We start from the raw sequence: 16,981 nt of genomic DNA, 5'->3' as shown, positions 1-16,981 counted from the left end.
ACTGCGGAAGCAAAGTTGTAGACTTAATATTTTCATTTAATTTAAAGAAAATGTGAAAAATACCTATAAAAGTAATGGCCATATAACTATATTACAGCGTACTGAACTTGTGAAACGCTTCAGATTCAACTTTACTGATTTTCTCAACAGCTGAACTTGTGAAACACTAGTAATTAGGTTAAGTGGATCACTTTGAACTTGTGGAACAGTATTCATAAAATCTCTATAGTAATCTATAAATGATTTTTTTTTCTTTTTTATGGAAAAAATATCTTATCTATTATCTATTTTATTGATTAATTGAAATTGTAAAACGCGTTTGTTTTGCTAAATCAAATTCTTATAATATTTACCAATAGATTCAATTGGTAAACAAGTATATAAAGGAAATTGTGAAATTCCAGCAAATATAGAAATAAAAATTGATATTTTTACAACTACAATGACTTTGTATAATTTTTAATTGTTTACATATCCTGATTTGCCAAAAAATATTTAGTACGTGTCTCTAAAAAAAGAAAGAAAGTAGAAGTTTAGCGCCTTGATGATTAGATTTATATACCGAATCAAATGAATGACGTGCAAATGCAGATAGCAGCAATTCGAAGTCATAAATTTAATATCTACTTATGACTTTTCAATATCATTACACTTGCATGAATTTTTAATGGAGTTTTATTGAAGATCGGAATGTTCAATTCTATTTTACTTTGAAAGCCTAAAAATCAATTCGATTGAATATTTTGAGTTTTTATGAACAAGTGCTTCTTTAAATATAAAAATATATAAAAGTATAATGTTTGCTTCTTTCTGTGCTCTCTCAACGAAGCGCCACAACGCCAACCACAAAATTAACCCGCAACATTAACGATTAACGCCCACTAGTTGCACAAAGAGCGCCACGTCAATCTTAGCTAACGTGGCTCACAGCAATTAGCCGCAATTGGCGAGTTAAACGACAGACAAACCAGTAGACGGCAGCTGCGAAACTTGCATTAAGGTTGGCCACCCACGTTGCCACGTTAGCGTTTAGGCGTTGTGATTTCAGCAATTTTTTTTTTTTTTGAATTTTTAATTTAATTGCTGGCGAAATATTGATGGAATCGTTATCTGCTGCTTGTTTTCATAAGTTGTTAAAAGGTTACTAATTAGCAGATTTTAGTTTTTCGAAAATATTTCTCACGTTTTCAGTGAGCCGAAGGTTGTTTGAAATTGAATGGGTATGAAGTAATGGATTTGTCGATTCCACGAAATGGAGTTTCAGATGCTTAAGAATGTGAGGATCACTGGAAACTCATAGTTACCATTTCTTCATATGGAAAAATAAATGCAGACTCAAGATCGGATTCCTTTTTACATTCTTCTAGCCTTGAGATAACCTCACAATATAGATACTAAACTAGCAGGCCGAATATAGGACGAGCTAACCTCACAAAATAGATACTAAACTTTTAGCCTTGAGATAACCTCAAAATATAAAGACTAAACTAGCAGTCTGAATATAGGACGAGATAACCTCACAAAATATATACTAAACTTCTAGCCCTGAGATAACCTCAAAATACAAAGACTAAACTAGCAGTCTGAATATAGGACGAGATAACCTCACAAAATAGATACTAAACTTCTAGCCTTGAGATAACCTAAAAATACAGAGACTAAACTAGCAGTCCGAATAAAGGACGAGATAACCTCACAAAATAGATACTAAGCTTCTAGCCTTGAGATAACCTAAAAATATAAAATATAGAGACTAAACTAGCAGTCTGAATATAGGACGAGATAACCTCACAAAATATATACTAAACTTCTAGCCCTGAGATAACCTCAAAATATAGAGATTAAACTAGCAGGCTGAATATAGGACGAAGACAGCTCGTTCATGTTATCGGGAACTGATCTATTCAAGAGTCTACAATTCACTGTCCTTCTTTAAAAATTTGAAAAATATTTGGGGACTATCGGATGACTATTACAACAACAACAATCGACATATTTCTTATTAAATTTCAGGATCTTGTTTATGGAATCCTTATAAAAGATATTGCATAAAAGAACAAAGTACTTCGGTTATTTTAGCGAGTGTGTCTCGAAGCCACATATATCAAATAATTTCAGAAAAGTTAATATAGGTCGATTTCAAACTTATATCCTAAACCAGAAGACTACACAAATATGCTCAGTATATAACCAGACGTGTATTGACCCTAAACAAGTGATAATCTATGAAAGTGTTATGGAAAGACTTTTATTATATATCTTTACAACTACTGATCTACTTTTTTTGAACGAACGACTCGATTTAGATATATGTATGTATTTCTGAGTCAGCCTGATCAACTTTTATCTAATAATGACAAGTTCAGACAAGACCACCTGAAACCACCCACGTGGGTCGCAGCCACTTTTCGTTTCCAAAGTGCACTTGGATCAATCAAATACAAAACCACTTAACAGTTTAAATTCCTAATGGAATGCAAAAGTTGAAAGTAATGCAATAATAACGCTTATTGCATGTACCGTTATGTTGACATAAATGATTTGCAAATTTGGACACAATCAAAAGCTGTCATATGAACAATTACAACAACATGACAAATACAAGTACAATAATTTGCCAGCTTTAAATAATCACTTAGCGAAAACTAGTGTACGCTGAAGCACACATTTTAGATAAAAACCAATCAAACAAATACACAAAACCCATTATGCTTATCTATGCGACGCACCATTAATTGTGGGCGAGGAGGTGGAGGAGGAGGAAGGGTAGAAACAACCACACTTCACGCCCGAAGTGTATAGTAAATAGGTGTATAATACTATTTTGCGTAAAAATAGCAGCATGATTAATTAAATTACTATGCGAAAGAATTTCACAAATTTATTATGTGTTGTTTTTGTACCGTTTTATTGGCGCCTGGCAACTAATTGGTGGTGATTGAGTGTACGAGTACCAGGTATATGCATGTAGGTAGATATGGGTGTGATATTCTAACAAAATAGAAATGGGTCGTGTGTTGTGATTGCGTTGAATACCATAAAATGAATAATTTCACTTTATGATAGCAATAAATTTGTATTTCGACCGTGACGCCATGAAAATATTCAATTATTGGCGACAGTCTTCGATTTAATCGAGAAAGCATGAGTACGAGAAAGTGATTTGTTGTTGACAGGCACTATGGCACTATGCATATCGATCTAGTATATGGTGACTTTGCTAATATTTTTTAACATGTGATAGCTTAAGATGATGAAATTAGGAAGTTGGTTTACTTAAGTGCATTTATTATTCGAGAAATTAATTGATAATCAAAAATCAAAATTCATAAAACAGTAAATATGCTATGTTGGTCATCTAAAGTGAGATTACGTTGATACAGTTCGAAACTGCTATCAACTATTTGCCAAAATTGAGGTTATGTTACATATAATTTAAATTTAAAGCGCTTCCTATAATAAAATTATTTTATAAACCGTTTGAGAATTACAATTTTGTTCACTTGTTGAACGAAATTTGTGTAAATGATAAAATTGGTTATCAATAAAGCATTCGAATTTCTTAAAAAATATAATTTATTAACACTACGTGAAAATAATACCTTTCTAGAAAGTATAGTGTCTGGTTAAAGCTGCTTAAGTATAATTCTTTTCTTCGTGAATACTTTGTAAGCCATTTTTTAATCTAATGCTCTTCTACCACCTTCAACATACACAAAAGTTATAGATTCCTCGAAAAACAGTAAAGTTCCAAGTATATTTTATTACAACCCACAACCAGATTACTCTCAACACCAACGAGTGCGCAATCCGTGTGCGCTCTCAGCAAACTAGAACACCATAAAACCATTTCACACTACAACTGGCCACGTATTTTTTCAACTATTTGACTATTGTCTTCACCAACTTTTTGTCGCCTCTTCTCGGTCAATATCACCATTGATAATCAATTTTTTAATGCATCCATAATGTGCAAATGAAGTTATCCAGCTCAAATTTCGCTGATTATCACCGCTGTTAGCAATAAAAGCGCGAAAAATGCCTTCATTTTAGCTATAATTTGTGTAGACTTCTTCGTGTTTTTTCGCGAATGCTCGCGCTTTTGCGCACATTTTTATAACACAACTCTCAGTTGTTGATCATAAAAATTATTATTGCCTACAATAATAATTACACCCACAATGCTTGTAAAAATCGCATGAAATCTGATAAACTTCAGTGAAAATGCGGTGAAATGAAGCTATTCGCTAGCTACATTGTCTTTCGAGTGAGATCGCCACGGAGATAGCATTCTACTATGATTTGATATTGAATTTCACGATAAATTTTAACTGCCGATAGGAAGATTAGCGATTTTTTACAATGCTATTACGGTATATTTTGTGAGCGCTACGATTTTTTTTGGTGTAAAGAAGAGAGAGCGCGCTGTGGAACTATTTTTAAGATGTTCTGAGTTAGTTTTTTGGGTTAAGTGATTTTTTAAAGCATAGTTTTAGGATTAGCTTGTGGGTGGGAGGCAATTTTCTGATCGTATTATACTAAATTTTACCGGATTTGTAGCAAATTTGTAGATTTAAGCGATCTACAATAATAATTACGCCCACAATGCTTTTCGGAGGGGGGTTTTTAGGTTAGATAATTTTTTGAAGCATGGTTTTAGGATCAGCTGATGAGTGAGTGGTACGTTTTGGATGGTATCGTATTAAATTTGACCAGAGTTCTAGCAGATTTCATCTTTAGATTCTAAATAACGTTGAGGGTGTTAGTAGTAGAGTTATTAGTTTAAGAAAACATAGTATCTGTTTCATTTTCAACATGAAAGTATAGTTTTAGGCGAAATGAAGAAATCAACTCTGTCTACACGAAGCACGTACTACTCCATAAACAAATATGACGCAGCCTTGGTCTCAATTTGTTTACTCTCTCGAATATTTAAAGGAGGCTGAGCATCTTTTACGGATCACTGATGTATAGCATTAATAGACGATAGATTTTTGAAAGGTTATGTAATACACTAAATTAAGTTTAAAGAAAATAATGATTTGGTAGACTTACCAATTCGTTTTATGAACTCCATACATGTTCCAGTCGTTGTTGATGCTGGTGATAAGTGGCCAAATTTTAAATTTTTTTTCATTGAATAACACTTCACTAGTCGAAAAATCACTTTGCACGATTAAAAAATATATGACTTCACATAAAAAAAAGAAACACTTCATAAATTAAAAAATTAATAAAAAATAGCTTTAAGCTCACAAAAACACAGCACTTTAGAGCTTTATAGCAAAACATCGCACTAATTTTTTAACACATCAAAAATTCTGCTTGTCTTTATCCGAAGTCCACTTCACTGAGTTCAACATTCTTTATTTTTCGGTTGCATCCTGTGAGCGGCGCAATCGAAAGGGAAGTCGACAAATGAAAGAGAATCTGTAATGAAGTGGAATACAATGAAACACTAGCGGATATGGGAGTTAACTCACACACAAATACATATACACATGAATATACAAACACAGCCACGCACATCACAAAGGGAGCTGGACATGCCAGAAACTATTGTTTTATATCGATTTTAGGGCTCTGTTACAAGCCGCATTTTACCTTTAGCACACTTTCAATGAAATTGTTACATTACTCCCTGGCATGGAGTATACACACAAACACACTCCTGTTTATATATGCCATTGTTGTTGTTCTTATTGTTTTGTGTGCCCTAAATGTTTCACTTGCCACTGTGGCTTATCGCCCGCTGCATTCACCAAAAATTCTATGCCACACTCACTGCTCCTGGTTCGTTTGATGAATTTCGTAAGGATATTAACACCCACACACGCAAGTGGCTTTGCACACGTCGGCGTGTATAAACAAAGGATGGATCGCACATGTGGACTTGATGGAGCTGTTACAACTTGTAATTTGATACACAAAGTGAATAAATATATGTAAACACACAGTGGCACTTACACAAACACAAATTTGTATATCTGTATGTAGTCAGCAAGGACATGCTTGCTGTAGCATATATGCGTATGTTTGCGTGCTCGTCTATGTGTTGTGTGCTCTTTATCAGCTGTGACACAAATTTTCGTCCAAGTGGAAATTGGGAAATGTACACTTTGTTGTTGTTGCTACCATTGACATGACCATCACCTCACAGCGTCTGACGACGAGCTGTCAATCAATCATTGTCTCCACTTTGACCGGAAGTGGCAGTGATGAAGTGGCGTGTGCGCCTCTCCTTACCTTTCTGACAAGAGATTCACTTAAATTCTTTATATGTATATTTGTAACACTAACAAGCTAAAAGCAGTGATTGTAATCATTACTATTTTGTTGTTGTTGTTGTACTTGTATACCCATTAATCGCTTTAAATTGTGTCAATTGTGATTTTTCAAGAAGAATTTTGGGAGTAAAAGGAATTGAGTTAAATGTAAGGTACAGTATAAATCCAACCATAAGGGTTACTAATCCCTTGTCCACTTAGCTGTCACTTAAGCGAGGACTTGAAGTATTGATTTTTGGTAAAATAGAGGCGTTTAAGCGAAGATGTCACCGGAAGTGATTTGAAAAGTGGGTGTTGACACTTGTATTGCTGGGAATTGGGTTGGATTCCTTAATGGACTGACAATGACAGAGCTATTAGAGAGACTATTAAGTGAGAATGTGAATTGTGTCTAAAGGGATCACTGTATTGGAATACATTTCAAATGAGTAATAAGTGATTGCGGAAGAGAAATTCATCCACTTTGGAGTTATTTGTTGTTAGTTGGGGTTCCTTTCTTCTTTCGAAAAAGATCACGTTTCATGAAGTTTCTTATAATATTATAGACCTTAAAGACCATTTAATAGAGAATTTACTTTAAAAATTAATCAAGAGCTCAGTCTCCATCCAGCTAAGACTTTGATAGCTAAGGTGTATAGGTTTTCATTCTAGTTCTTTCCTTATTTCAAAGTCTTTCACTTGAATCATTTTTGTTTTATAGTAATAAAGTATTGACCTGAAGTAACTGAGTATACACACATGTTTCTGTCAATTTCCATATTAAATATTTATCCAAAGACACCCCCCAAACCCATAATAGCTACAAAACATGTCATTACAAGCTTAAGTAACCCGACTCATTGATAACCCAAACAGCATTTTTAATTAAAAATTACCGCACATACGAGTCATGCTTACCAACGCTACTAAACTACAACAACCACACGCTTAAGTGATTTTAATGCCACTTCAGTGCACTTAGCCAACTAACTGCAATCAAAATATTATTATGTAAGTACACCAGTTTGAGCGCGCGCGAGCGGCACTAAACATGTAAAGATGCGCCAACTAACCGACAAATATTTTTGCAATGCCACACGCTCACCTCAGATTGGCAAACACATTCCAGCCGAGCGGCGCGCAAGTGCCACACAGTGCCACTTGTTGTGCGTCGTCGTTCTTTTGAACTATTCTACACAAACATCGTAAAATCGCCGCAAGGCGCTAGTTCAGCTCGTAAATGTACCGCCACAAAATCGACGCCATAAAAAATCAGCTCGCAAAAAGCAACAACAAAAATTAGTATCGAAAAAAAAAATCGAAAAAGAAGTTTGGTTATCTTTTATCACTGTTGTTGATTGTGATCAGTTTATCCGGTTGATGATCACCGCATGCGATCGCCTGTTAATTGCCGCGTAACATTCGCCAATTGCGGCGACAATGTTGCAAGTCGACGAGTGTTTTTTTTGTCGACAGTTTGCGCTGGCGTAAAGTCTAGAAATACAAGTCTGCTCGTAGGTGATAAAAGACGAAATGAATAATAGGTCAATGGGCGAAATGGAGTGCAAAGTTATAGAGTTTTTAACGTTTACAACGGTGTTTTTGAATAAAAAAAAAATATTTTAAGATTTCTCGCATGCAACTTTTTGTTGAAAAGCAAATGGCCTGCTTCGAAAACATTTATAAATAATTCATAAAAAATTAATAAAAATATAAAACTGTTAAATTATAGAAATTTGTATACAGATAACATTTAAATTCACCATTAACTACTATTCATTCTAACAGCTGTTATAAAATTTATTATTAGCTTCAAACAACATAGCGAACATGTTCGATAGAACGAAGCATTTTTTTACACCGCAACATGTTCGCTAAGCAAATTTCTTCAGAAACAGTTAAGAAACCGTTAGAAGTATGAGTTTCAACAGTGTTCGAAAGCGTTGAAAGTTGTTTGAAGTAAATTGTTGACAGTGTAAATAGGTGTTATGTTAACGGTAAACGGTGCTGTTAGCTACTAACAGGGGTTTTAAATTGTTTTATGGAATTTTGAGAATGTTGAATCATACTTTCTTCAAGTGGGGTCGTGACACAAAATGAGTTAAGTTGTTAAAAATATTTATACCCAGAAAATGCTATTACGTTAGATAGTGCTGTTATGTAACTACTAAGGATCAATGAAACTATTGTTTGCCTCCGAAAGGCACTTCACTCTTTCTGGTTTAAGAAGCCCAAGATGTCAGAAACAGAATAAATGCATAAAAATGTTTTTGAGGTTAACAGTCTCCTTTCCAATGAATAAAAATCAGGGAAGGCTCCAATAAGTTTTCAAAATTATGCAAAAGTGGAAGTGAGGTAAGTAAGGTTAGGACGATACAAAACAGATTTCATCCAATAGGCAAGAATTCATGTCAAATCAGTTTCCAGGCAGTAACTCAGCTCAGGAAAATTTGAAAGCATTGATGTTCTTCTAAAAAACACTGATAAAAACTGAATGAACAAGCATCTCTTTAATACAATTGAATGAGGAACAGTGTAATAATAACCCCAACAATTGGTGATACCAAAAACAGCTAGGCCCTTCTTTACCAAGACTTTCTAAGATCGTTCTTCAGAACATTACTATTTTATGCTTCGGAAAAATATCTTGAGGACAACCCATATGACAAGGAAAGTCTAATAAATCATAATATTCTAAGATAGTATGTCAAAGGATTAGAACTTTTTAAATGTATTTCAAACGGTTGTATAAATAAACAATTTGGTTAAAATTGGGTCACAAAAATATTCAATTCGCTTTTAAAGATTTTATAAAAAAATATCCGACGATAATTATTTTTGCAAAAATATCAATATTTAAAGTAAGTTTTTCGAATTATTTTAAAGTAGATTTTTAAGTTGGAATTTTTAAACCTAGGGGCTCTTGAAATACCAACCATTGTGACTTCTAACACTCAACATCCGCGCTCAAATTAAATCGCATGCGATTTCTGCGACAAATTGTCATTGTCACACGCTGTCTACCCAACAACGCAGTCCGCTATTTCTGCTGCATCATGCCGCCATGCAGCGCTATAACTGTATAAATCGCATTTCGCTTGCGGCCAGCCACTTTCGAATCAATGAATGAGCCAGCCAGTGTGTGCGCGCGGCCAGCTAGCCAAACTGGAAGCAAATTTGCCACATTTAAATGCCACTCAATGCGCTGCGCCTGGAGACGACGCTACGCTACCTTGCGCGTGTGTGCATTGGCGCGCCAACAGCGCTGCCGCCTCGTGGCGTCGCTGTCGTCAACGTTGTCAACGCTGCTGCTGCTGCCAACAGCGTCGCAGTGCGCGCAGCGCCGTGGTACGAGCACGTCGAAATTTTGGCGTTTGTGTTGTTTTTAGTCTTGACAGTTCCATTGCAGTGTTTAGACGTTCAACACGACGACGCGTTCCAACGGCCAGTACACCAAATCAATGCAGTGACAACGTGCATACGCATGCAAACAACAACAACAATTAGATAAAAAATATTTTATTTTTTCTCAATGAAATAATAAGCGCGTGTGTTTAAAAGCAAATTGTATAACGCGCCAACACCTTGCCGTGCAACAACAATTGATGTGTGTGCGCGCGCTCTATATCGCTCTACCGCGCGTTGTTGTTGCGAAAAAATATTAATAAAAAAAAAAATAATTAATTTATGAAAATTTGGCGCGAAAGCATCATTTTTATAAAATTCAATTTTTGTGAAAATTAAAAAAAAAATTTGAGCGTGTTGCAAGTTTAGCGCCGCAAATTAATGCGGAATCAAAAGTCAACGCCATAATTTTCCCATAATATTGCGTGTTTTAGTGCAAATCACAACAGCGTTGTAAAATTAATAAAGTTTTCTAAATGATTTTAATGCTACAAACGCAGTAAAAACAACAACAACAACAAATTGCTTGTAGCAACTGTGAAAATGTTCATGCAACAACCGTCGCGCGGTGACTTCATTGACTTATGCTGGCGCTGGTTGCGGTCGAAAGTGGCCCATACCTATGCAAATTTCAAATATTAAAGCAAAACAAACAACAACAACAACAACAAATATAAAGTACACTCAAAGTGCATTTGAAAAATAAATAAATAAATACAGTGGTGTGTAGAAATATATAAACACACACAAGTACCGTGCGTATATGTATATATATAGTGCATCGTAAAAAAATATTGTGAAATAGTGGCGGCAAATTGTTGAGGGCAATTATAGTAAACCAAACAACAACAACAATAATTATAATTAAAAGCTCTTCAGCAGCCGCAGTGGTGGCACACTTCCATAGGCAAATAATACAAGTAGTTGCATGAAGACATGCTTGACGCGCGACGGCGACATTAAGCACACAACAACAACAACAAGCAACAAAACAACAACTAGGATTTGCAAATTGGAAATGTTAATTGATCGCCGAATGAATGTCGAATCAGTTCAGGCTGCTGCTTTTTATTGTAAGTAATCCATGCATATGTATGCGATGCATAACGACTTTGCGTGGCCGGTTTTGTGGCAAATTGCATATTCGTGAAAAACAAAAAAAAAAAAAAAAATTTAAAAAATGTGTTTTTGTGCCTAAATGCTTGAGGGTAGTAAAAGTGTGCGTGTGTTTCGAAATCATATTTTGATTTCATAATATTTTTGTCAGCAGTTTTCCATAATTGCTAGGGTGTGTACCCAGTTTTGCGTGTCTTAATTGCACTTATTGCCATTTGAATGCACTTATTTCAGTTACATTTCAATTAAACGCTGCCTTGAGACGATAAAAGCAGAATTATTTTGATAAAATGTTGAAGAAAAATATACGAAACTTGAAACTTGTTGTGCCAATGGTCTACAAAATGAATCTAGAATGATCCACTTAGATTAAAAAAATATTTATAAATAAAGGAGTGGCTCCAAAAAATGACTTTTGTATAACAATTTAAATAACATTTGAGTCAAGGTTTTCTAAAGATTAAAATATTTAAATAAAATTCAAAACTTATTTATTAAATATTAAAAAAAAAAGTATAATAAAAAATTTAAAAAAAAAATTATTCGAAAAATATTCGAGTTAAGATTTTTTCACTTATTAAAATAGAAATAAAAAATGGTTTCAAAATTATAAAAAATTAAAAAAAAAAATAAAAAAAGGTTTCAAAATTATAAAAAATTAAAATATTAAAAATGGTTTCAAAATTATAAAAAATTAAAAAAAAAAAATAAAAAAAAGGTTTCAAAATTATAAAAAATTAAAAAAAAATAAAAAATAATTTTCTTTTCTAAAAAGTAAGAAAATCATTGAAGCTGCTTAAGGTTTAAATCGTTCTAGTATAAGCACCAATAAAGTATTGTATGTCATTGTGTGTAGCAAAAAAAAAAAATTCCAAAATTATACAGCACAAATTAAAATAAAATTTATTAACGACACAAACCATTATTACGCAATTATAGACAAGCAAATTTTCAAAATAGCAAAAACACAAATTCATTACATTTTCAATCTGTCAATTGTAAAACAATGCTTTATCTAGATTTCATTGTGGTTGTAATTTCTGGGCAAATCCGAAATCTTTTGCAATGCCAATAACATATATAACCAACACCAGCATATAAACATACACACATACATATATATATTGCTATATAAAGTTACATACAGCTACATATATGTATGTACATATATACAGTTGTGTGTCTTTCCTACCAAAACTACGAATAACATTTGTTTTCGAAAATTTATTATAGCGCCAACTAAGAGTATGTGTAACCAACTGTCGAACTGACTGACTGTCTGACCCACTGTCTGCTAGTATAATATATAAAGTAAGCTCCAGCATAGGCATGTATGTATGTCTATGTATGCATTCAAAGATATGTAAACGCTTACAACAAATTGGTATGGCTTATCAGAGAACTGGCGTTTATCGCGCTTTACAAGTAACCTCGTTTCTTTGCAGCGAATCTGAAGTAAATGTCTCACACGCACAATCTATATGGCTGCCGCTGTAGTGGTAGATAGTTGTTGGATATATATGCAAGAACAGGTGGAGAATGAAACTTTGAAAAAAAAAAACAACAAAAGCACATACAACAAAACGAGATACTGTATTTTCTCCAATATATATATATATATATATTCACCATATATGGTTAACAATAAATATCGTATATCAAACAGATATTTAATGAATTATTTTATAATTAGCAACCAAATCAATGAGACGCTAAAGTGGCTCAAATTAGGTGTCAGAATATGTTATAATATGTAGAACGTGTCATTTTGTTGTGCCACGCTTTAAATTTTTACCATTTCGTACTCTTCTCATTTTTATTTTTTATTATTTTTTCGCTTTTCTTCATTTCCAATCAGTTCCCTTTTCATTGGCATTATGTATGGCAGAAAAATGCGATTGAGTTTATAAAAAGCTTACTGCATTATATACATTTCTTCACCTGAGACATTTTTTCTACCTTAGGCTGAGCACATATGTTGTGCAAGGTAGCTATGAATAAATTGATAAAAAAATTTAGAAAATTGAGAACAATTGACCAAAAAAATGCTGAAAATATACATATGATCTAATGACATTTAGAATTTGGATATTGGTTTAGGGTTTGAAGTGTAGAAAAAATGATTTATCAATTGCCTAGTCTAACCTTAAAAAGGTGTACTCAAGCGACATTCATAGGTACATTTAATCTAAGGAGATATGACTCAATTTCCAAAAGTTTTAGAACATAGTTTCTGAAGGTCTTTTGAAGGAAATCTAATATTAGTGGATAGATCCTACTAAGCTATTTTTTTATAATTATCTCTAAATACCAGGTCTACAACTTTGCTTCCGCCGTTTTCCAAATCAAGCACTGGTCGATTAAATCGATTAAATCGTTTTATATTGATATTTGTGTCAACATTAACCCAACAAAATATTTGTAGAGATCTGTTTGCATCCCAAACTCGAATGCTTTCGGATACGTACGGTGAGGCTGTACTAAAAAGTGTAAAGTCATTCTCCAGCATGACAATGCTCGGCCTCACGTCGCAAAAGTGGTCAAAAAATATTTTGAGACGCTGAAATGGGAGATCTTACCCCACCCGACGTATTCTCCAGAAGTTGCTCCATCTGACTACCACTTGTTCCGATCGATGGCACACGGTCCAGCTAACGAGCACTTCAGTTCTTATGAAGAAGTCAAAAATTGGATTGATACTTGGATCGACTCGAAAGATGAGGAGTTCTTTTCGTCACAGAAAGATGGTCAAAAGTAGTAGCGACGGCCAACATTTTTATAACCGTTTTTATACAATAAAGCCTTAAATTTACAAAAAACGAAATGAAAATGGCGGAAGCAAAGTTGTAGACCTAATACTTCCTCACTCTTAGTATAGTAGGAATAAAATATCTGTGCTTACTTATATCTCTCTATATTTAACTCGAAACGTGACTATATTGCCGGCAAACGTTTTTAGATTTGGAATATAAATAAAAATTGGAATTGGAAGATAAATAAAAATTATTTCTAGATACTTTAGATATTTAGATATTATACAAATGAATATACTTCATTAAAATCTTTGTAATATAGAAGCTTCAGATGGTCTCACTGCAAATTAATTATGCATGCTCCGATTTAGACTCTCGTTTATATATAAAAATGTATTGAGTTCAGTTTGGTTGTTGTAATCATAAGTCATGATTAGCTATATGTAAGCACCGATATGTACTACAACCAAAGCGTGAGCGCATATTGCAAACGACTGAAGTGAAGAGCTAACGGCAGAGGCAAAGGTGTTGAGTTACAATAATGCTCAAAACGTTACTGCAACGCCGGAATATCTGTATGTATTTAAGCATAGCAAAGTGTTATACTTAGTTACGCATTTTGTTGTTGTTTTTGTTGTTGTTATTGCCTTTGTTTTTGTGCTTTTTATATTGCGTGCATTCGATTTGTTGGCGTACGTCATTTCCACGCATTTCGTAGATAACCTACTGTAACTAAAATATGTTACACACTGTTCTTTCCGATTGCACTACTTCCGCAGCGCAGAGGTTGAAGGGGAGCGCCATGAAGTGGTGATTTTATGTGTTTGTATGTATGTAGGTATGAATGGGCAAAGGTGCGAAGCTCTAGCGCTAGAATTTTTGAATTTATCACTGTCTACTAACATATTTATTTGTTGGAATGCAGAACGAAATGTGTTGCCCCCTCGTCAGCACTTTTAAAGTTAGAGTGTTGTGAGTCCACAAGCGAGTTGTTAATGAAGTTGAATGGAATGAAATGAGAGTAAAAATTCTACGAACAGCTGAATTTTGAATACCTCTCATTTCTACAGCTTTACTAAATTTTTGAACTTTCCATTGCATAATTTTCCATATCATAATTTTTGTTGTAATTTCTATTTTTATCCTGAACGTGTAAGTGGGTTGTAGGTTTCATATGTCAACGCTACACTTTCCTACAAACTTATAAACTTACTCACTTTCATTTTTATTTTTATACCCAAATGATATTGACATAGACGCCATTAGCGTAGTTTTCCTGTTTTTTTTTTCTTTTCATGGCTGGGAACACCGTCAGTTGGTCATTGCGTGTCAATATTTTGGGTGGATTGTATAAATTCCAATTTGTCAATAAGTTAACGTTTGCATTTTAATGGCAGTGCATTAGTCAGCCTTTCAATGTCATCAATATTATTGAAACATAAATTTTTTATTGAGTTATGTTCTGAACCCTGAAGTTTGACTAAACACTAGCTCTATTGATCGATATTTTGTCTGGAATTTTTTAAGCTGAAGAGAGTTCATCTAAAGTGAGAAGAGTGTTTCATACTCGCTGTATACCAAAAAATCGCTAATGAACATAAGGGTTCAAGAAGCTTGAAGACTCCTTAAAGTTCCATAATGTAATGTTTTATTCTTTCCCGGGCCGAAATCGCTCTTCCGACCAATGGGAGGGTCCGACTACTTAACTACCTAAGCACGTGTAGAGAGCTTTGAGTTGCTTTAAGAGCTTTCTAATTCCCAGTAGGAATTTTTGGCCTCAACTTCTATTGCTGGATCTACTATATGTTCAGAAGCATTATAGTACATCTACAGAACATCATGAGAAGATACGTCTAATATATATATATATATATAATAAAACAACAAAAACTGAACCCTCCATACCTCTGACATTGAAGCAGCAAAAACTCGGCCTAAACACCGTCTATGTGGCGTTAAACCACAATATGATATAATATTTTTACTATATCTGAAGATAATAGACATAGTACTTAGTATTGTAGTATTTTATGAGAGTATGTTTGATAAATTACAACGCCAGTTAACCGCAATTTTTCTGATAAGATTGTATAAACAATATTGTGTTTCTTTTTTATTTTTTGTTGTTTTTAGTTCAAGTAATAAAAATGGAATTTTAAGCTTTCAGTAATTGATCTATTGGGGACTTAGGAAAATTTATAGGCAAATAATGATAAACAAAAACCAAATACATATATACTATATATATACTTATGAGAAATGTGCTGAATGGCATACTTAAGTGATGCAACGAGAGAAAACAACTCAAACAACTGATATTTATACACAAAACTCGTGGGGTTGTTTGTGGTGAAATGTAGTGGGGAGCACACCCCACACTATTGAATGCCTTAGCAATAAATCGTAAATTTATTGTATACTAAAATTTATACTAATTTGTTTAAACGGCCACTGCCTTCTGCTATAAAACAATAAAGACCACAAAATATGTCTATTACTAGTTAATTACTACTAAACTACAGCGCGAAACTCATGAATCAAATAGAATAGTTGCATAATGAGATTGTGATCTAACAATAGATTTATGGTCGTATGAAGTTCAGAAAAAGTTTAATATTGTGACTTAAATTATATTGAGAGCATAGAGACCAATTAATCGACTATGGTTAAATAAAAACAGCTGGAAGACTCATGCGAGCTTTGAGCTTTAACTAAACTTTTGATGGTTTTATATAAAAATACAATTTTATATTGATACAATATTAGAATTTTTCGCTTTCTTAAACCAATCACACATAGCAAAGCTTTCCGTATTTGGTGAAAGCTTTAAAGTTTTAGAGCTTCCACCTGCTCGAAATTTCATTGTGGGAGTGTGCTTTTTCAACGATTTAAAGCTTTTATAAATTGGAAACAGTGCTTATAAAGGAAACCACAAGAGTCTTGCTTAGTAGTTGGTTTGAAAATAAAACTTGAAAGCTCAAAGCACTCTAAGTGTTTGGACTTTTATTAAATTTTTTAAGCAGATGCTCAGTAATTAAGCGGAGTTGCGTCAGATCATCAGTTTCAATAAAAATTAAAGCTCATTAAAGCTTGATATGTTGAAGAGACTTTAGCGCCTGTTAACACGTGCCACACCTACTTTGCCAGCAAGAACTTAATTAATTAACTGCCATTAAATGCAGGAAGAGCAACAACGAAGTAGACAACAAACATACAACTAAGCACATATGTATATCAACTACAAAAAAACAACAATAGCAAACAGGCAAATGATATGCGAAACAACAGCTCGGGCGAAAACAATGCGAAGACAACGCGAAGACAATGCTGAATGGCTTGTTTAGTTGGTGAATGGACAGTAATTTAATTATTAATTAATAATGGCAAACGCGGCTGGTGGACAGCAGGCAGCACAATAACAACAACAGCAAAGCACGCGAA

General features: G+C 33.8%; 2 protein-coding genes across 5 annotated transcripts in view; one reads left to right on the top strand and one right to left on the bottom strand.

Moving 5' to 3' along the window:
- Positions 1-16,981, top strand: part of LOC105215648 (probable serine/threonine-protein kinase DDB_G0267686) — a 159,400-nt gene that overhangs the window by 89,702 nt on the left and 52,717 nt on the right. The window contains exon 1 of one of the 4 annotated variants that reach the window (XM_054234879.1): positions 9,303-10,744. The exons of the other annotated variants lie outside the window; for them this stretch is intronic. Coding sequence (XP_054090854.1) covers positions 10,712-10,744 — 33 coding nt within the window. The 5' untranslated portion in view covers positions 9,303-10,711. Of the gene's footprint in view, positions 1-9,302; positions 10,745-16,981 lie in introns of those variants that run through there. 4 annotated transcript variants of the gene reach the window in all.
- Positions 5,100-16,981, bottom strand: part of LOC105215641 (double-strand break repair protein MRE11) — a 92,774-nt gene continuing 80,892 nt past the window's right edge. Inside the window, exon 9 of the transcript XR_008472022.1 lies at positions 5,100-5,430. The gene's annotated coding sequence lies outside the window, so the exon portion shown is untranslated. The remainder of the gene's footprint in view (positions 5,431-16,981) is intronic.

Source organism: Zeugodacus cucurbitae, chromosome 6, assembly GCF_028554725.1.
Source record: "Zeugodacus cucurbitae isolate PBARC_wt_2022May chromosome 6, idZeuCucr1.2, whole genome shotgun sequence".
Lineage (NCBI taxonomy): Eukaryota > Metazoa > Arthropoda > Insecta > Diptera > Tephritidae > Zeugodacus > Zeugodacus cucurbitae.
This window is presented reverse-complemented; position numbering and strand designations above follow the sequence as displayed.